The following is a 20,257-nucleotide window of genomic DNA, read 5'->3' as shown; positions in this document are numbered from 1 at the left end:
CTCTAATTGATGCATTTGGTTTTACTCAACTGGTTGACTTGCCAACCCATAAAAATGGGAACACGCTAGACTTGATTCTGACTCGAGGAGTTTTAACCTCAAACATTATGGTGCTACCGTGTACTACTGTTATCTCTGATCATTATTTAGTGACATTTGAGGTGCTAACTAAATGTAGAGTTAATAAAGCTGAGGGATCTAGCGGACGCAATATAAGCACTGGCACAGTTTCTGAGCTCTTTGAACTCCTTCCTGGAGCAGTTGCGTCCTTTCCTAAATACAATGGCTCGATTGACTCACTCATGAATGAGTTCAATACCACCCTGACTAGTGTGCTGGATTCAATAGCGCCCATAAAACTAAAATCACGTCCTAAAAGACGCACACCTTGGTTTACTGATGAAACTAGAACCCTTAAAAAAGAATGCAGGAAATGGGAGAGAAAATGGCGCGCTACCAAGCTTGAGGTTTTCCATCAAACCTGGTGTGACAGCTTGTTAAAGTATAAAGCGGCCCTTGCCTCTGCAAAATCGGCCTACCTTTCGAAGGTGATTGCGTCTCAAAAGAACAACCCCAAAGCCCTTTTTGACACTGTAGCATCGCTTACAAGGCAACAGCCTATCGCAGACAGTTCGACACACTCTGCTCAGGACTTAATGGTCTTCTTCACTAAGAAGATTCAATGCATACAGGAAGAAATTGCAAAAGATATTGTTAGTACCACACGTATTAAAGGACTGAAATTTACAGATGCACGACAGGGTGGCTGCCCTGGGAAAATGGCCGGTTTTAGTGAACTGTCACTTGATGATCTCAAACAAGTGGTGAATGCGGCCAAACCGACAACTTGCCAGTTCGACCCGCTCCCAGGTTCACTTATTAAAAGTCTTTTTAGCGTCCTTGGGCCTTCAGTTCTAAATATTATAAATACATCACTCTCCTCAGGTGTAGTTCCAGCAGCTTTTAAGTCCGCCGTTATTAAACCCACACTGAAACGACCCAACCTTGATCCAGAAATATTAAGTAATTACAGACCTGTGTCAAACCTACCTTTCCTCTCTAAAGTACTCGAAAGAGTAGTGGCACAGCAGCTGAATGCTTTCATATCGGAGAATAACCTTTTTGAATCCATGCAATCAGGATTCAGGGCTAACCACTCTACTGAGACAGCTCTGATCAAGGTAACAAATGATCTCCTAATGTCAATGGATTCTGGCGCTTCATCACTTTTGCTGCTGCTGGATCTTAGTGCTGCTTTTGACACAGTGCGCCACAATATCCTACTAGAACGGTTGGAAAAATGGATTGGTCTCTCAGGAGCTGTCCTCTCGTGGTTCAAATCCTACCTCTCAGATAGGACACACTGTGTTAAATATGGTGAAACGACATCTGAGCCCTTTAATGTTACCTGCGGTGTTCCGCAGGGTTCAGTGCTCGGCCCCCTACTTTTCAACATTTACATGCTTCCGTTAGGTGATATTATTCGCAAGTACAATATCAGCTTCCATTGCTATGCAGACGACACTCAACTATATCTTCCGTTGGAGGAATCTTCCACACTAAACTGTGGAAATTTGGAGGCCTGTCTCACTGAGATAAAAGAGTGGATGTCACTCAACTTCTTGCGTCTTAACTCTGAAAAGACTGAAATGTTAGTCATTGGTCCTTCTAAATGCCGGGACTTATTCTCAAAAACTGCTGTGAACATTGACAAATGTCACATCACACAGAGTGACTCAGTTAAAAATTTAGGTGTCATATTTGACCCTGAACTATCCTTTGAGATGCATGTAAAACAAATTACTAGAACTGCCTTCTTCCATCATCGCAACATTGCTAAAATCCGTTCAATACTGTCTCAGTCTGATGCGGAAACAATAATTCATCCATTTGTTACCTCCCGTCTCGATTACTGCAATGCACTACTCTCCGGTCTCCCGAAGTCCAGAATCAAGTCTCTTCAGCTAGTACAAAATGCCGCAGCGAGGCTCTTAACCAGGACAAAAAAGTACGATCACATAACACCGATTTTGGCTAACCTGCATTGGCTCCCAGTTAGCCAAAGATGTGACTTCAAAGTTCTCTTAGTATTGTACAAAATCATACATGGACTTGCTCCCTCTTATCTTTCAGATCTGATCTGCCACTATGTCCCGGGCCGAAGCCTACGATCTGAGAGTGCTGGTCTTCTGATGATCCCGAGAGCAAAGAAGTCTTCTGCTGGTTCGAGAGCGTTCTCCATCCGGGCACCGGTGCTGTGGAATGCTCTTCCCCCTGAGATTCGATCTGCAACCTCAGTGGAAATGTTTAAATCTAAACTTAAAACTCACTTCTACTCCATTGCATACGAATAACCTACTCCTCTTGTCGGTTGAAAATAGTTTGTGTAATATAGTGTAACAATCTGTGAAGCCCTTTGAGACTCTTCGTGATTTAGGGCTATACAAATAAAAATGACTTGACTTGACTTGACTATTTTTTTGAATGTGCAAGTTTTTGTTGACAAATGCATAATGGACAATTTCACGAGTAAACTGAAACAGGTCAAGTTTAAATCCATTAGATTACAGAATATATAGTCTTTAAGGTCATCCATAAAACTCAACGGGCAATAAATGTTGTAACGTGAGGTGAGATTCGTGTCTGGTGAAGCGCAGTCAGATTTATAAATATATTAACCTACATCTTATTTATTCTTTGATTGGCAGAGCAAGAAAGAAATACAGACGCTCCCCTTCCCACGACCATTCGACTTACGAAAAACTGTAGATACTAACATTTTTTTCCTGATGCCGAAAAATATCCGGACATTGATTTTGTATTGTGTGCACATTTTTCCGAGTAGAGGGCTGTACTGTAGTGATTCTTTCCGCAGCTACCGGCGTATGGTGGCACTTTGAGAGGTCACCCAGCATCCACCCCAAAGAAGAAATCTGCTTCCTCTTCCTGGTTCGCGTGTAAACATACTGTACTGAGTCTCCAGCGTGCTAAGAACTTTGACATTTTTATTTTTTAATATCTCGTGCATCCATTTAATATGGTTGGTGTAAAGTGTAAAGAAGAGGGGAGCCGTTTCTTTTGAAAGTGGAATTAGAAAGCTTGATGCGTTTGAGAAAATTGCTGGATCGCTTTTTTTCGGCCACTTTCTGCCACGAACGAGGAAGTCGCCCAACTCTTGAAGCTCATCTTCCAAAAGTAAGTTAAACTTAATTATATTATTTTAAGAAATGTTTTTTTTTAGTACAAAACAATACAGGTAACTTATACAAGCCTAAAACATTCTCCATCCGGGCACCGGTGCTGTGGAATGCTCATCCTCCTGAGATCCGGTCTGCGACCTCAAATGTGGAAATGTTTAAATCTAAACTTAAGACTCACTTCTACGCTATAGCATATGAATAACCTATACTTTTCATGGACAATATCTCTGTATTATTTGTGATTGCAACATCCTTTGCTGTCTGGTAATCCTGGAAGGGGGATACCACATGTGCGGTCCCTTCTCAAGGTTTCTTCATTTTCCTCATGTTGAGGTTTTTTGAGTTTTTCCTTGCCCTCATGTTGGTTCCAGATCAGGGGATGGTGTAATAATAGTCTGAAATAAATAGTCTGTGTAATAACCTGTGAAGCCCTTTGAGACTCTTTGTGATTAAGGGCTATACAAACAAAAATTACTTGACTTGACTTCTATAAACCTTAAACATACCAAATATAGCACTGAAGGAACTTAAGAACAAATTCAACTAACGACCGATCGTAAGTAGGGCAGCATCTGTACTTAACTAGAGCATAGAAAAACAAACGTTTTATGGTCTTAACTTTTGGATAAAGTCTATGCCAGGGGTGTCAAACTCATTTTAACTCGGGGGCCACACGATAGAACAAACTTTCTGTCGGGGGCCGGACTAGTAGATTAAAGAGAAAGAAAAAGAGATGAAAAAATAAGAGAAAGAGGGAGGGAAAAGGAGAGAGGGCGGGATAAAGAAAGAGAAAGACGGTGAGCGCGTCAGAAACAAAAGAGATAAAAGAGAAGTGAGAGCGAGGGAAAAAAGGGCGAGAAAGAAAAGAAAGAAATCCAAAGAGAAATAGAGAGAAGGAGAGAAAAGAGAAAGGAAAGCGCAAAGCGTGGGAAGAGAGAAAGAGAAAAGAGAGAACAGGAAAAAAGAAAGTTAGAGCAAGTTAAAAAGACACAGAGAGAGAAAGAGACAAAGAGGAACAAAGGAAGAGAAAAAGAGAGACACAGAGAATGAAAGAGACAGGGACAGAGAGAGAAAGAGACAGGGACAGAGAGTGGGAGAAAAGGAGTGGAAAAGAGATAAATAAATACAAGTACAGTGTCTTTGTTCGAGGCACCTGGCTTTGGCAACATCAAGTTGACATATTCCAAGCTGCAGCTTGTTTTTCTCTTGCGCTTCTCTGAGTGTTGTCTCGCGGGCCGGATTCAACCCCTTAGCGGGCCTGATGTGGCCCGCGGGCCGCCTGTTTGACACCTGTGGTCTATGCAATGCTACTTTGAATTAAAGCATCAATAGATACACATTCCTACATTATAAAAACAAGTCCATGCAACAAATGGCTTAAATTGATATTAGCTTGCTGATTACAAACGCTAATGAAATTGTTTGGGGCGGAGGTCTGCGCCACATCAGAAATATTGGCCTTACCACCGCCCTCTGCCATGAGGCAAGAAAATTGCGTGCCTCACTCTCTATTTGCAGATGCTCAGCAAAGTACTACGTTACATACTAATTGTATTGACTATATTTCTTATGTGAAAACTCAGCAATTTTGAAAAAGAATATCCAGAAAATGTGAAATTGAACGAGGAAGAACTTCACAATGAATACATATAACAATTCAATACATTTTGTAATTTGTTCTTCTAAAGTTTTTTTTTTTGCTGAGATAATTCTCACAAAGAAACACGCCTTTTTCATAAAAATCACACCTTTTCGGAGCAAAATACTCTCTCCCCTTGTGCGCTGGATTTGCACTTACACATTCAAAGATCAGACACACAATCGGAACATTCAAATATTTATTACAACTTACTGTTGATGTTGTTATGGTTTTGGAGTAATTTTTTATTTCTTTCCAAAATCAAACTCGTAACACCAGTCAGTTTGATCTGTACCATAATAAACGAATATCTGGCACCTATTGCTCATAAGGTCAGTAGAAATCAAAGACACACAACACTTAAAAACCTACCAAGCCGTTTTTTTGTCCGTGAACATCGTGATTATTAGCATGCCAGTGAATTTCGCAGGCAAGCCACTATCTTTATGTAGCTGCTTGCCTGGAGCTAACGCTGATCAACACAGAAGCACGCCTACCTTTCGATAATTAGGTTGGCAGTTGCCCTTCAGCCACTGCGTAAAAATATTCAGAGACTTGTAAGTTGTCAGGTCCTCGGCAGTGAAGCCCATGTCTTCTGCGAAAGCCGTAGCTGCAATGAAAGATGACACATGCCATTCTTAGGTCGTTCTTTTTTCTTTTTTTCAGACAAGAGACAATATTACCGCCCTAATTTGTTTCTATAACAAAATGTAATCAGGACTGAAGAGTCAGCCAGGGTCCAACCAATTGTTAGCATGCGCCGAACGAAACCGGAACGCTCGATAGATGCCTTCAGGTTGCTTTAAATTAGTTTAGCAAAACCTTGGTTCAGAAGAGCAATTTATTTATGAAACCTAGGATAATGAAGGTCTGTGAGATCCTAGCCATGGTGAATTTCAATCTGTCCTATTTGGAAGGTCCTATATAAGGAAAATGGTAGGGGCTCATTTATCAGAATATTGATAGGAAATTATTTGGGTGGACAAACTCAATGCTTAAAGGCTGCTCACAATACTGAATAAAGACCTTTTAGACCTAATGAGCCGTAATAGCAAAATGTATTATTTTTCCTGAGAGAGCCATACCATATATTTTAAAATGAGCCAAACCCACTTTACAGACAATATTTCCTTTTTTTCTCACTGTGAAAAAAACAGTGCGGGTATGAGCAATCACAAGCGTCGCTTGGAATAACAGTGAGCAACATAAGTCCCTAATACGTACATTAGATAATAAGAATAATGCCAGAGCCTGTGTCCCATATCAACGAATATAGCACTTTAAACTTGTCTCCCTTACGCATTTACTTAAGATCATTGAAGCTCATTTTGACCTTCATTTTTTACTAATAATGGTTTCAAAACAAGGTGCAAGCAGAGTTCTTTTGTTACAAAGTACTACAAACGAGGATACTGATGTATTTACGTTCAGTGCAGACGCCGCTGGGCAGAAAATGGTGCGCTGTGTGAATAGCTCCGCCCACCTCTACTGCTCACCCAATCAAATTGCTCTGTGTGCTTAGCTGGTGTTTCTGGCTTTTAACAATTTTTCTTTTGGTTTACAACAGTGAACCTAATTTGTTTAATGATCCTACATATAAATGATTCCTTGGCGACGTACAGCCAAAACGGTGTCTGTTGGTGTGACACCATGACTGTAAAATGTAGTGGGAAGTTATGGTCTTTATATACTAGACCAAACTATTTGTACTAATAGTGCTATTTTAACTATGCACTAGCATCCTTTTCTTTGCTTCTCAGGATTGAAACGCTATGAATGGATATTGCATGAGTATACTTATCTCCTAGCCATATGTACTCTGAAATAGAGCCATTTATGGTTTTGTACCAAACACGAGAAAAAAATAACGGGGGACAATTACATGTACTGTATACTCATCAAAAAGTCATTGTGTATTATATGACCACTAGATGTTGCTTCTTGGTGTAGTGCAACAGAAGTTGCTAACAAATGCAAGAAAGAATGCAAACTCAGACTCAAAGTCACTAAAATGCACCATCTTACTTCTCTTTTTGTGAGTTTTTGGGTATCCAAGGCAGCCCATCCAACCTTTCTCATACCGTCACTGCCATTTCAAAAAGACATATGTCCATTTCTTGGCATTTAACAATCAACAATTTCTGCACATTCCATTTAGGCACAAAGAAATAAGGATTTTTTTTCTTAGTTTTTTTAAGAAACGCAGCAACAGTATGCATTAATATATAAACGAAAAAGCAAACATTTACAAACACGTTATACTATATTTTTGTTGTCAATAAATAGACCATTTAATCAAATTGGTTATAAACAACAAAAATGTCATTTTTAAAGAACTAAATATGATAATATGCAACGAAAGTCTACAAATGCAATACAGCCAGCTAAGAAGTTTTTGATTTGATTAAATTTGATACATATTTTGATAAATAAAATAAATACACGACAAAAATAGAAAATGAAGAAAATTGTGGCCAGCTTTTTTTAATGTTGGGTACACTGGGGACAAGCGCTAAACCAAATCAACGCATTTTCATTAGTAACACTTTTTTAACCAACTAAAACATTATGCGCTGTAAATTTTTGTTTAACAAGCTGGATGAAAAAACATGATGGTCCCCATGTGGCATAGTTTTCCCACCTCTACTTTAAAGCGTACTGTACATGACATCTATAAATTCAACTCTAGTATGTAGGTAATATAATATGTACAACCCCCACTGTGAATATGCACAGATTTTATATATATATATATATATATATATATATATATATATACATACACACACACACACATACAGTAGCCTAGATGGTAAGGCGCCCGCTTTGAGACTGGGAGGTCGGTGGTTCGCGCCCCGGCCGAGTCATTCCTAAGACTTAAAAAGTGGTCGGCGGCGCCCTCTGTTGGCTGCGGCTGCATCGGCTCGCTACAACGGGTCAGGTGCAATCGACATTTCGTTCTGTGTACATTGTTACACAGAATGACAATACAAGGAAATTATTATTATTATTATTATTATTATATAATGAGGTAAGATCTTGGGCCAATCATTAAGTTGGGCCGATCTGGGTTCTCTCTCTCTCTCTCTCTCTCTCTCTCTCTCTCTCTCTCTCTCTGTTATTTTTTCCCTTCGTGGTGAATCTACGCAGCATGCACTTAATTTTACTCAAGTAATTATTTAGATGAAGAAAATGCTTACCAAACTATCAGTTTAATTCATAATCACAAAATCTTCTTTGGTGTTGGGGTAAAAGACACGCAACTTCCATCTTCCACTTCTCTCATGTCAGAGGTCATTTCTGCTTCTTACCAATAGTTTACAAGCTTTACAAAACTTTCTGCTATTCGGACAATTATTTAACTATTTGCAGCTTTTAATATGCAAGATTTGATTTTCTTTTCAGTGCCATTTTGTTCAGTTTCACTTTTGTTTGCTGCACATCGCCGAGATGCGCACTTCGGCGCAAAACTGTTTATTTTAGCGCTGCACTTGCAGTGCACACTTGATTTGAGGGACTCGGCCCCAAGTAAATCCCAAGCTGCGTAGTTCAGCACGGCTGAGGTACGCACGGCCGGAGTAAAGCTTCGTGTTTATTTTGGCGGAAAATTAAAGTTTTGGGTTTATTTCGGGCTTTATCATATCAAGTTAATCCGTCGGGTTCGTGCGGGTTTGGGTTTATATTCACGTGACTCGGGCTAGGTCAGGCTGAATTTTTTAGGCACAATCTTACCTATAATATACATCCATCTATTATCTGCACCTCTTATCCTCAGTATGGTCGCGGGGGTGCTGGAGCCAATCCCAGCTATCTCCAGGCAGCGGGCAGGGGACACCCTGAACCGGTTGCCAGCCAGTCGCAGGGCGCACAGAGACAGACAACTCACTCGCTCATTCACACCTAAGGACAATTTCGACCAGCCAATTAACCTGTCATGCATGTTTTTGAAATTTGGGAGGAAACCGGAGTGCCTGGAGTAAACCCATGCAAGCACGGGGGGGAACATGTAAACTCCACACAGGAAGGTTCGATGTCGTGACCTCAGAACAGTGCCGCACACGCGCTAATTTTGAATTACACTGCTATGCACTGAAAAGAGAAGCCCTCCAACTTTGTTATACTTATGTAATGATATTGAAGGCAATATATTCTTTCCTTCAGATGGCACCATTTTCTCTACCTTAATCATCATCATGCTTCACTGTTTGTACCAGGGTGCATCACTATTTATTTCCTTAAATGGTGCACAATCCCATTACAAGAGTAAACAAGACATCTAATCATTCACTCTGAAGGCACGCAGACACGGCTTTGACAAGACACTGCAATTTAAAACGAGCGTCAACAGCGCCATTGAAGTGACTAGTTGTCTTACGATCTGAGACATTGCTAGAATTTCCGTCCGTGATTCAGAATGGAATCGTCTTGGTAGGGGACGTGGACCAAACAGGAAATATCTTGTTAGTGTTGGTTCTCATGGGGGAAAAAGCATTAATGAAGGCAGAAGGTCAAGAAAGAAATGTCCAGACTGACATCGAAGTGGAACGCATAGAAGAACCTGTTTCAAAAGATGTGAAACATCTGAGATCATACCTGACGACTTGGCTGTCGTCTAAAACCTTGGAAGCTACGCTTTGGTAAGATCTGACAGGCAAAGATTGAAGAAAAACATCGGCTGGTCAGATGGGTCTCAATTACTCCTGAGAGTTTCTGCGTGTGGCTAACAACATGTCAGAGGATGTTCTTCTCGCTTGGTAATGATGTTGTCCTTGCCCCCTAAGTAACAACAAGAGTACAAGCCACAGGCTTCCCTTGTGTGTTGTTACAATCCGCACTCGATGACTAGCAGACGGTTTTGTACAGTTGGATAAAAAAAACTTTAGTCAAGGGTCAATGTTCCAAAAAAGAACTTCATATCACAGTTAGGGCCTCACATTATTGTGTTAAAAGGTGATGCCCGTGAGTTAAAAAAATTCTACTTGCCGAGCGTCTGCTTGGAGCGTGATGTTATAAGATGTGTCACTGGATTTGGCGACAAATCAAGACCATTGATTGTGATTCTTCTACCACGAAAGCTCGATCCTTGACTCGAGCGTTTGCTTCAAGCATAACATTACTAGTTAAAATATATTTTTGACGTATTTAATTGAAAAGGCAATTGTTTCAAGGTTTATGTTGTGGTGTCAGACTCACTTGCATGTTTTAGTTTTACTCTGTTTTGGATTAAATTGGAGCTTTGGCGCTAATCTGGATTTAGCACTTTATTCAAAGAGTTACGCTACTGTTAAATTGTGTACCACACATACACACACACACACACATACTTACACACACAAGAAGAGCAGGTGGCAAATTTGATCATACCTGACTCTCCCACTAGCATGGTGTGCTCCGTGCGCTCCATTACTGCTCTGGCTACACCGATAGCGTTTTTGATCCTTCTCAGGTCGGCCACCGCACCTACCTCCATTGTGTTGCTGCTCAAACATACAATTTTCCTCAATCCTCTTACTACCTAATTTTATTTTTCGTTCATTTACCCGTTCATGATCATGGCATCCAGCGTGGTCTCACCACTCTCGTCTGGGCTACCGCCATAGCCCACGCTACCGTCGCACTGCTCCTTTTGACAGCGTTTGCAACCCGCCTCCACCGCATCCAAAACTGAACCGCCGGATTGCAGAACTGCCCACGCTGGAACGGCAACACAAACACTTTAGGACACTATGAAAATATGTATATTTTTTACAATAAAGTGAACCTTTGTTTTTAAAGGAACCTGTGTTAGGCAAAATCCGTAAAAAAATCTCATTATAAACGGTGTTCTCAAATGTTTTTGACAATTTTCATCGGAATAACCTCAAATTTTCACAGCTTCTGTAAAAACGTTTCAGTTTTTTGTATACTGTTTGGCATAACTTCTTTTAGGGTTATGAAATGACATTTACTTCAAAAGAAAAGGCATTTTGCATGAGACATCAGAATAAGTCACAGAAGACAGAGTTTAGCACGAGCTTAAGTACCGAATCGCCATGGCAGATGTCACAGGCGGCGCTGATGTTTAAAATGTATGAAAATCTGTCATAGAACTAAGAAATATTTGTACTTTTATTTGTAAATTCAACCAATACAATTTATGACTTTTGACATACAGTATGCTTAGTTTAGTGGTTTCCGGGATATGGGCATCACAATAGTGTCAACCATTTTTGAACACCCTTTTTAATTAATTATACTAATCCCCACTGATTTAGGATCTAGTTTGTGCATTATCACACACCACAGTCAGTCTTTACTCCAAAAACTAACGGTGACCAGATGATAGAGGTGTTGCATTTGCGTTAGATCCAGGAGGCTTTTTCTGCTATTGGTAACCATTGACACCAGTACTGTCTGTTTCATGTTGGGAACCAAACCCCGTGCACAAAAAAGCGGCCTGAAGAGGTATGGGCACCACCAGGCTGTACTTGCCCGAGACACACCAAAGTTAGTGGTGTCCTGACGACCTTGGTGGTTAAGGGATCAGTGAACCGTGAAACTAATGAATACTGTTTTATTTAATAAATATTATACATTAATAATTATATTATACAATCCAAAGAACCAACCCTTTTTAAGAGGTCCAACCATTCATTGAACAAATCAAAGTACAGTGTACAGTACCTGCAAACATTTATTACTATCATTTTCACCAATACTTCCTCTCTTAGGGACAGTAAGTCATTTAGAATGCATGAGGAAAATCTGTGGAGCAGCGAGAGGGAGGGATTACTGTTACTGAAATGCATTTAATTGCAGAAAACCTCCAGGACACATGTTAAGCTATATCAGATTCTAGCACTCAACATAGAGCGCCTCATTGCTAGCCATGATTGTAGGTATGTGACGGGGAGAAGGCCAAATATTGAAGCAAATAAAATACTTTGGAATCAGTAAGTGGGCTGATTTACAAATCCAAGCCCAATCAAAGAGGGCCTTGGATTTGTCTTGAGTATTTGAGTATAAATGTTTTTGAAGATCTTGTTGTGTTTTGGTTAAGACTTCTTAAGAACCTGCCCATGTATAGCATATGGCAACATTTATCACCGTGACACAGGCAGGTCTGTAGCAACACACATTATTTTCCACTGACCTATTTGTATACAACCAATTTAAGGCCTCATTTTCAGCTTCAAATTTGGTTTACTTTGTCCTGTTGCTCACACTCAAGTTTATATTTCTGTCGCAAGAATCAAATGATGTAACTCAGTGGCAAACATGCGGTGTCACAACTATGCTTCTCTATGTCCAAAATGAGAGGGTTTGGAGTGCTTGTTTTTTAATGTCTATAAACTAAATTTTCCAAATAAATTGAGACACTAAAAGCTGCCAAGTTTGGTCTACTAGTATGAAGATACTGACGGCTTGCCATTTTGTCTTGCTTTCACAGTCTCAGCCTTAAGCGACTCAGAGGGGAGGCAAAATGATGTACGGGCGATAAATTAAAGCATTTCCATCTATTAAGTGTAAAAAATACTCAACTCCCATCTCTGTCAGGGTGGCTGCACTGAGCGCACCTGGCGGAAAACTGCCTTGACAGATAAAATTCTGGCCAACTTTGAAGTGTTTTGGATTTTCATCTGCAACTTTCTGAAGCATCATCGCAGATGCACAAGTCAATGGAGCGAGGGCGGACCCACTCTGTCTTGGCAGTTAGGAAGCCCACTCAAGTTCAAACACAGTGGGAACAGATTTTAATAAATATCACCCCTTCAAGTCTGCTAGTTTTTCATTTTTAGAAGCGAAAAAATGTCTGCTGGAAATTTGCACCTACAAGGCAATCAAAGCTATTTGATCATTTATTCTAAATCCATACCGGTCAACTCACAAGTTTTCCCTGTATTGTATACGTTTTTTTTTCCATCATTTTAAAAATTGTGTAAGCTGGATAAAATATTTGTACGGGAATTTTTAATTCAACTGAGCTTGTGTCGCCAATTTCGGTTCAAATCCAAATGGACAATAACGTCATCGTAGATTGCTAATATTGTCACGGTACAGTATAAAATGTTATCCTCAATCAAACATGTTTTTAGCGGGTATTATGGCATTGCTACGTATATTAAGCAACACTTAATGTATTGCATATGGGGAAAGAACTGAGAATGATGCAGAAAGAATTGTTTGTGTTGTTTATTTGGAAAATACAATACACTCGTTTCCACAAATTATCTTTGTTTTTATTTTACATAGTCTCTTTTGCTGTGAGTAGATAGGTGCCTCGTTGTGTTTGTAAGGATTATTATCACCTAACGAGGGGAATTGCAATAAATTATCAAGTCACACCGTTGGCTGAGATTGACAGGTATACTATTACCACGTTGCCAGACATTCTAAAAGGAAAATGAAGGATTGACAGAATCGCGGACAACTTACAGTAAAAACATTCTCAACCTCATTTAATTCCGGTGACCTAGACAAGATTGAGAATATTAATGGCATTTTTAGAATAATCTAATCTGGATGATCTCGGCCACTGGTAGCAGGCAACGTGTTTGTAGATTGCTAATCTTGTCGTGGTACACTAGCAAATATTATCCTTCATTTTTAGCGTGTATTGCTGCACTGCTAAGTATAATAAGCAACAATACATTTATTGCAAGTGGAAATAACTAAGATGCTAAAAGAATTGTGTGTGTCATTCATTTGGAAAATAAAATTAACTTGTTTGTACAGATTATCTTTGTTTTTATTCGACAACGTGTTTTGCTGTGAGTAAATGGGTGCCGCATTGTAATTGTACGTTTTATTATTGCTTAATAAGGGACAGAGCAAATTTTATTAAGGGGAGAAATTTGCTCAGGTTGGCAGGTACAGTGAAGAAACTAAGTATTTGAACACCCTGCTATTTTCCTATTTCTCCCACTTAGAAATCATGGAGAGCTCTGAAAATGTTATCGTAGGTGCACGTCCACTGTGAGAGAGATAGACTAAAAAGAAAAATCCAGAAATCCCCATGCATGATTTTTCAACAGTTTATGTGATACAGCTGCAAATAAGTATTTGAACACCTGTGTGTCATCTAGAATTCTGACCCTAAAAGACCTGTTAGTCCACCCACTAGAAGTCTACCTGGACTCCATGTATCATCCTGAATCAGGTGCACCTGTTTGAGGTCCTTAGCTGCATAAAGACACTTGTCCACCCCATACAATCAGTAAGACTTTAACTTGTAACATGGCAAAGACAAAAGAGCTGCCCAGAGACACCAGAGACATAATTGTGCACCTCCACAAGGCTGGGAAGGGCTACAGAGCAATTGCCAAGCAGCTGGGGAAAAAAAGGTCCATTGTTGGAGTAATCATTAGAAAATGGAAGAAGCTAAACATGACGGTCAATCTCAATTGGAGTGAAGCCCCATGCAAGATAGCACCTCGTGGGCTCTCAATGATTTAGAGAAAGGTGAGGAATCAGCCCTGAACCAAACGACAGGAGTTGGTCAATGACCTGAAAAGAGCTGAGACCACCGTTTCCAAGGTTACTGTAGGTAATACACGTAAGACGTAATGATTTGAAATCATGCATAGCACGAAAGGTTCCCCTGCCTAAACCAGGTTCCCCTGCTTAAACCAGCACATGTCAAGGCCTGTCTTAAGTTTGCATATTACCTTTTGGATGATACAGAGGAGTCATAGGAGAAAGTTTTGTGGTCAGGTGGGACCAAAATAGAACTTTTCTGTCATAATTTCACTAAGCATGTTGAAGAAGAATGATGAAAACAATGCGAAGAACACCACCCCTTCTTTTTAGTTTATCTCTCTCACAGTGGACATGCACCTACAATGACATTTTCAGACCCCCATGCTTTCTAAGTGGGAGAAAAAGCAAAATAGCAGAGTTTTCAAATACTTATTTTCCTCACTGTATGTAAAGAGTAGCGTTTTTTTGTGCATCAAATAAAATGTTTTCCCGAAGTTATTGCTGCCAAACGAGGTGCAACTTTTTGTTAAATTTAATCGGTTATTTGTTTCCACTCTGTGCAGTCAATGCTATTTTTCATTGTTTTGCATTACTTTGCTGGTGTTGTTTGAGTTTCTGTTCATTCCAGAGATTTAGATGCTCGGACTGAATTCTAAAGGATTGTCTTACTTTTTTTCCACAAATGTATATCCACGACATAAATATTTACATTCAAACTACTGTTTATTTAGATCATGGGTTAGCAAACTGCGGGTCTAGAACAACATGTGGTTTTTAACCCCTATTCTAGTGGCTCCCAGGAGCTTTTTCAGATACATAAACAGCAACACTACCGCTTTGCACATTAGACTACCACTTTCCCTCCTAAAAATGCCTACTTATTATTTTAATTAAAATCTAACATTTTTTAAATTTAAACAACAGTAAAAAAGTATTGAATTAAAGGTGGTATTTATGTCAATGACTGTTTTGAAGTGTGACAAAGTCTATGTCCGGAAATAAAACGCTCCAACGATAGATGAGATGTGCATTTTGGCAAAGGTTTGCCAATTCCAGTTTTAAAAAAGGATGTTTTTTTTTTTTTTGTGGATTGCACTTAAAAAATTGAGTGCGCAATAAAATCAACAGCAAAAGGTTGGGATGCATACATATATGTTTAAAAATATAAAATGTTTGGAGAGGGAAATATACCATTTACTTTAAAGTATATATTTTACTAGCTGACACCATTTTCGGGCTGAAATCATCATTGCAGCTCCTTTTGTTGCGCATACGAGTATGTGAAATTCTTAGATGCGTTTGAAAAAAACTATTCCTTTTTCATCTTTTTGGGTGGTTTGGGTTGACATTTGAATTGTATTGAAAACAGTCATTTTCTTTCTTTCATCATTTTCATACTAGAATAAAAGAAAACCGCAAGCACGCCCGTGAAATCACTCTACCCATCCTCCCAACCTCCTTTCCTCCAGCGTGATGCGGTCCATGACTGGAACACCAATAATAAAAGTAACATAAAAGCATATAGGCGCAATGGAAATAATTATGGTTCTTTAGACATTTTGGGTTGCCTACCCTAATTCAAATCATACAATAACCGATAAGAACAAATCGACCACTATTTGGTGTTGCTTAGCAACCATGAACGAACAAAACGGGGTCCAGAAACATGACAGGCAGACACATTTATTCGATCACTTTTCAATGTGAAATAAAACAAATTTTGTCCATCAAGCTTCCCCCAACAAAAAATGGAATTCAAACGAATATTTGTAAACTCTAAGTTTTTGTATATAACTGGTGTTTCCCCCCGGCACAGTTCTGAGGTCATGGGATCAAATCCAGCTACCAGCCTTCTTATGCGGGGTTTGCATTATCTCCACGTGCTTGCGTGGGTTTCCTCCCACATTCCAAAAACATTTCTGGTTAACTGACCGGTCCAGATTATCCCTACATATGAATGAGCAAGTAAGTTGTCTGTCTCTGTGTGCCCTGTGACTGGCTCAAAACCAGTTCAGGGTGTCCCCTGCCCACTACCCAAAGATAGCTGGGATGGGCTCTAGCACCCCCGCGATCCTACTGAGGATGAGCGGTGCAGATAATGGATGGGTGGATGGTGTTTACCCCCTGGCGTGTTTAGTAGTCTTTAGATTTGTTTCGTTGTACAATTGGTTATATTGTTACGCAACGTTGCAATGCAACTTTTGTATGCGTGAATATTTTTTTTTTAATTAAGATTAAAAGAAAAAAAAGAAAGAAAAAGGTTCCGCTTTTTGACGCATCCGGTCATGTGTATGCTTCTAACACCAGAATGAATTGAAACTTTTGATTGTATAAGCCAGACAAAAAATGACTTTAAAAGTGAAAAAAATACCTGCAGCCGTCGCATTTTTGAAACTCCATGTATTGATAACCAGCGGTAGTGAAGCATGTCCAAGTGTGAGCAGGCATGGTATTAAAGTAAAATATATCAGCAACGTCGGCATGTTCTCCTTGGGGGACTGCGAAGACACATGAAAACACTTCAAATATCCCAATTTTGTCACTTCATGATCACCCAATTGACTGGTGATTAACTTCCAATTTTAGTAGCGCGAATCACGGTCATGAGTGACTTCCTGACTACGTCACGTGAAATGAGGTCCATTTTATTTTTAAAGGAGCAGCGCACTGCGCCTTGAATACGTTAACAGGGAGACACGGCCTGGCTCTGGATTCATAATAAATTCGCCCAAAACAAATGCAAAGTTAGAATTATCATTTAGATTTATTATTATTGGCAGGGTTGGGACTTTGAAGATGTAATCCGATACAGTTACTAGTTATATGTATCCGTAACGTAACCATACCTGTCAACCTCCACGGCTCCATTCCCTTACAAACTGTCGTATTTTCCCTTACAAAATACAAAATAATCTTACACCATATTTTTTTTTTTTCGGAATGACGCATGATGGGAAATCCCCAGGCGGCAGCGCATGCGCACAGTAGCATCAAACCACTCGCTTCGTTTGCAACGAAAAAAATACAGAGATAGAGGCTACCGCGGCGAACTTGTTTGACTTGATTGATTTGCCGTTTCGTGATAGTCGATGTATACCGGATGGTACCCATAATTGACAAATTTGCATTTTTCCGTACAGATATTCTTGTACGTCGTACATGTCTTAAAATGCATAATAAATGTACTTTGTACGGCAAAAACGTACAGGTTGACAGGCATGCGCAACCCAAGTAACTATCAAAGGCCTATCGCCCTATTGCATATTGCAGTAATATAACTTGATTACTTTCAATTACTTTTGGATTACTCCAATACTGAATATGCTATTAAGCCATAAATACACGTAATATAAATACAATTACAAAATTAGGTCCAAAATAAATGAACAATGTAAAAAGAAACAGAGAATTCCAAGATCAGATAGTTGCTTGTTCATCGAAAAAGTGCTCAAATTTTAAGCACGCACTATTGACCAAAAATAAAACTGTCACATGACTGACAAGATATATTCTAATCTTAAAATTACCGTACATAAAGAACCCAATATTTTTTTAAACACAAAACTTTCTAACTTTCCAACAAACTCTGGGGTGTCTTGTCATCTCTCTCTGTGTTTCTAGTGCTGCTGGTTTAAATTTCAAACACAATTTCTGTAGTGTGTATGTAAATATGAGACCCATTTGAATGAGTGCACAAAGTGAATGAATGGATAAATGAAAGGATTGTGCATGAAGGTTCACAGCCCCAGGCATTAAATTGCATTAATCATTTCATTTTATCTTATTTAATTTATGTGTTCATATTTGTTTGTTAAGTTGTCTCGTTAGTTGCATATGGTACATTCCTGTGGTTTTTGGTCTTATAGTTTTGTTTTGTACTCAGGCACCTGGGGCAGCTGCAGGGGGGACCTGAGAGCAAGCACATTGGTGCGCGCGCATGTGTGTGCGTGTGTGTGTAATGAATGAAACAGCAGAGAGAGAGAGATGCAAACGGACAAGGCGAATGTAAACAAAACTAATGCTAACAAAGAATAGAATAAAAAGAGTTAAAGCCAACACACCGAACTTCATCATTGTGCCCTCAAAGTGTGCAACATGGATAGACTTAAATAAAATTGTAATCCTGCAAATTAATCTTTATTTTCACTAGATATGCCTGTAATTTGATTGTCTTTTTCTGTAACTGTAACAGATTGCATTTACATTTATTAATCCTAATTACATAACGTAACAGCTATTCCGTTACTCCCCAATCTGGATCATTGGGTACTACATTAGCTTGAACTATTAAGTATTGTACTTTTATTACAATAAATACGGAAAAGACCCATTTGAATTTTAACAGGTCATCAATGGGAAAAAACAATGTTTGGCTGCGGCTGTGTTGGCTCGCTGCAGTTTAACTGTACGGGTCAGTTGTATCGACATTTTGTTCTGTGTACATTGTTACAAAGAATGACAATAAAAGTAAATTCTCTTCTCTTCTATTCTATTCTATTATAGCAGAACACATGATCAGTGCCTTAGAGCAGGGGTGTCAAAGTCAAATGGACGGAGGGCCAAATAAAACATTTGGCTACAAGCCGAGGGCCGGACTGTCCAATCTTTACTAAAACCAAGATTTAACCTACTGAAAACACAACAAATATATTACAATATGATTGTATAAATAAAGCAATATTTTCTTATGACTCTGTCAGTCATTTTTAATTTCAGCAGGCACAAAATACAAATGTCCTTTATATAAAAAACTCATAACATATCTCATAACAACAACTCATAACCATTTTCTATCATTCAATCATCTGAAATTATTAAAAAGAAATATTGCCTCGAAATACAATAAAATAAAGTGCAAAAATCTCTTGTTACTTAAAACCAATAGCAATCAACACACTGGACCTCATCTGTCCTGCTCAAATGTACATTGACTTTCCTTTCTGGGCTTTCTCTGGGTTAGTGTGAAAAAAAGGAATTACTGATTAACAAATAATAACAATCAAAAGTCATTTTCTCTGATAAATAGGAGACAATTTTATCAAAAGACTGTTGCCCACATCAAGATCTATTTTCCATGAAAAGCCGAAAAACAAGAAACACTCCCAGGACAGAGTCGGCAAACAAAAACAACATAGTCAACATAGACAATAAAGCTTTAAAATTCCCGAGGGGAACAACAAAAAACAAGACCTTCTTTATGCATATTTAACTTTTAAACTTGAACAGAGTAAAAACTTCAAATGTGTAATTGCACAGGAAACATTACTGTATTATTACTGTATTTACATACATTTATATACAGTACTGTATTACTACAACTCTACATTACTTGTTTGAGGCTGACGCTGATACTTTTCCAGCTACCTCCGTGAACATGTACTCAACTCCCACCTTGTTTGAAAGCCCCGGTTTTCAGTGTCCACCTTCCGTTTAGCCATTGTTGATGGGTATATGTGGGCTAATTTTTGCTGTTATGCTAATGACTGCTGCTGTTGTTGTTAGATCGCTTCAAGTCGTCTAAAGATGATCTTTAGGAACGACATGGAACGCTTCGGTTGTGTTACGAGTTCCGCGAATTGGCCGCTCCGAAAGCGGATGAGGTCAGCTTTGGGTAACTTGTACCGAAGCGTTCGTGTAGCGGGTGGGAGACGCATTCGTCGGCCATGAGGCCGTCCACAGGACACCACGTGGAGGTTGCGTTCCTTGTCTTGTAATGACTGCTGCTGATCGACTGCTGAATAAATCAAACCGCCTCCCGCTTTGCTCCCGCTCGGCGCGTCCCCGTTGCATTGTGGGAAATGTAGTATTCATGCGTACTGCGGGCTGCTGGCTTGCAGCGGCCTGCGGGCCGGATCTAATAATATATTGATATCGTCACGCGGGCCAGGTAAAACCCTCTCGCGGGCCTAATGTGGCCCGCGGGCCTTGACTCTGACATATGTGCCTTAGAGTTTTGGTT

The 20,257-nt window shown here is 39.5% G+C and overlaps 1 protein-coding gene across 2 annotated transcripts in view; it reads right to left on the bottom strand.

Moving 5' to 3' along the window:
• The window catches only part of aga (aspartylglucosaminidase), a 30,731-nt gene extending 10,720 nt beyond the window's left edge, over nt 1-20,011 (bottom strand). The window contains exons 1-5 of one of the 2 annotated variants that reach the window (XM_088344603.1): nt 19,921-20,011; nt 16,670-16,796; nt 10,380-10,533; nt 10,204-10,316; nt 5,337-5,449 (exon numbers count right to left, since the gene is read on the bottom strand). In XM_088344603.1, the coding sequence (XP_088200729.1) occupies nt 5,337-5,449; nt 10,204-10,316; nt 10,380-10,533; nt 16,670-16,781 (492 nt within the window). In that variant the 5' untranslated portion in view covers nt 16,782-16,796; nt 19,921-20,011. Of the gene's footprint in view, nt 1-5,336; nt 5,450-10,203; nt 10,317-10,379; nt 10,534-16,669; nt 16,797-19,689; nt 19,789-19,920 lie in introns of those variants that run through there. The other variant, XM_088344604.1, reaches the window with a different exon arrangement.
• Nucleotides 20,012-20,257: the final 246 nt, after the last annotated feature.

This window comes from Urocampus carinirostris, chromosome 9 (genome assembly GCF_059441175.1).
Source record: "Urocampus carinirostris isolate Australia breed hairy pipefish chromosome 9, RoL_Ucar_1.0, whole genome shotgun sequence".
NCBI classification, from domain to species: domain Eukaryota; kingdom Metazoa; phylum Chordata; class Actinopteri; order Syngnathiformes; family Syngnathidae; genus Urocampus; species Urocampus carinirostris.
The sequence above is the reverse complement of the archived record's forward strand: the minus strand, read 5'-3'. Positions and strand labels throughout refer to the sequence as shown.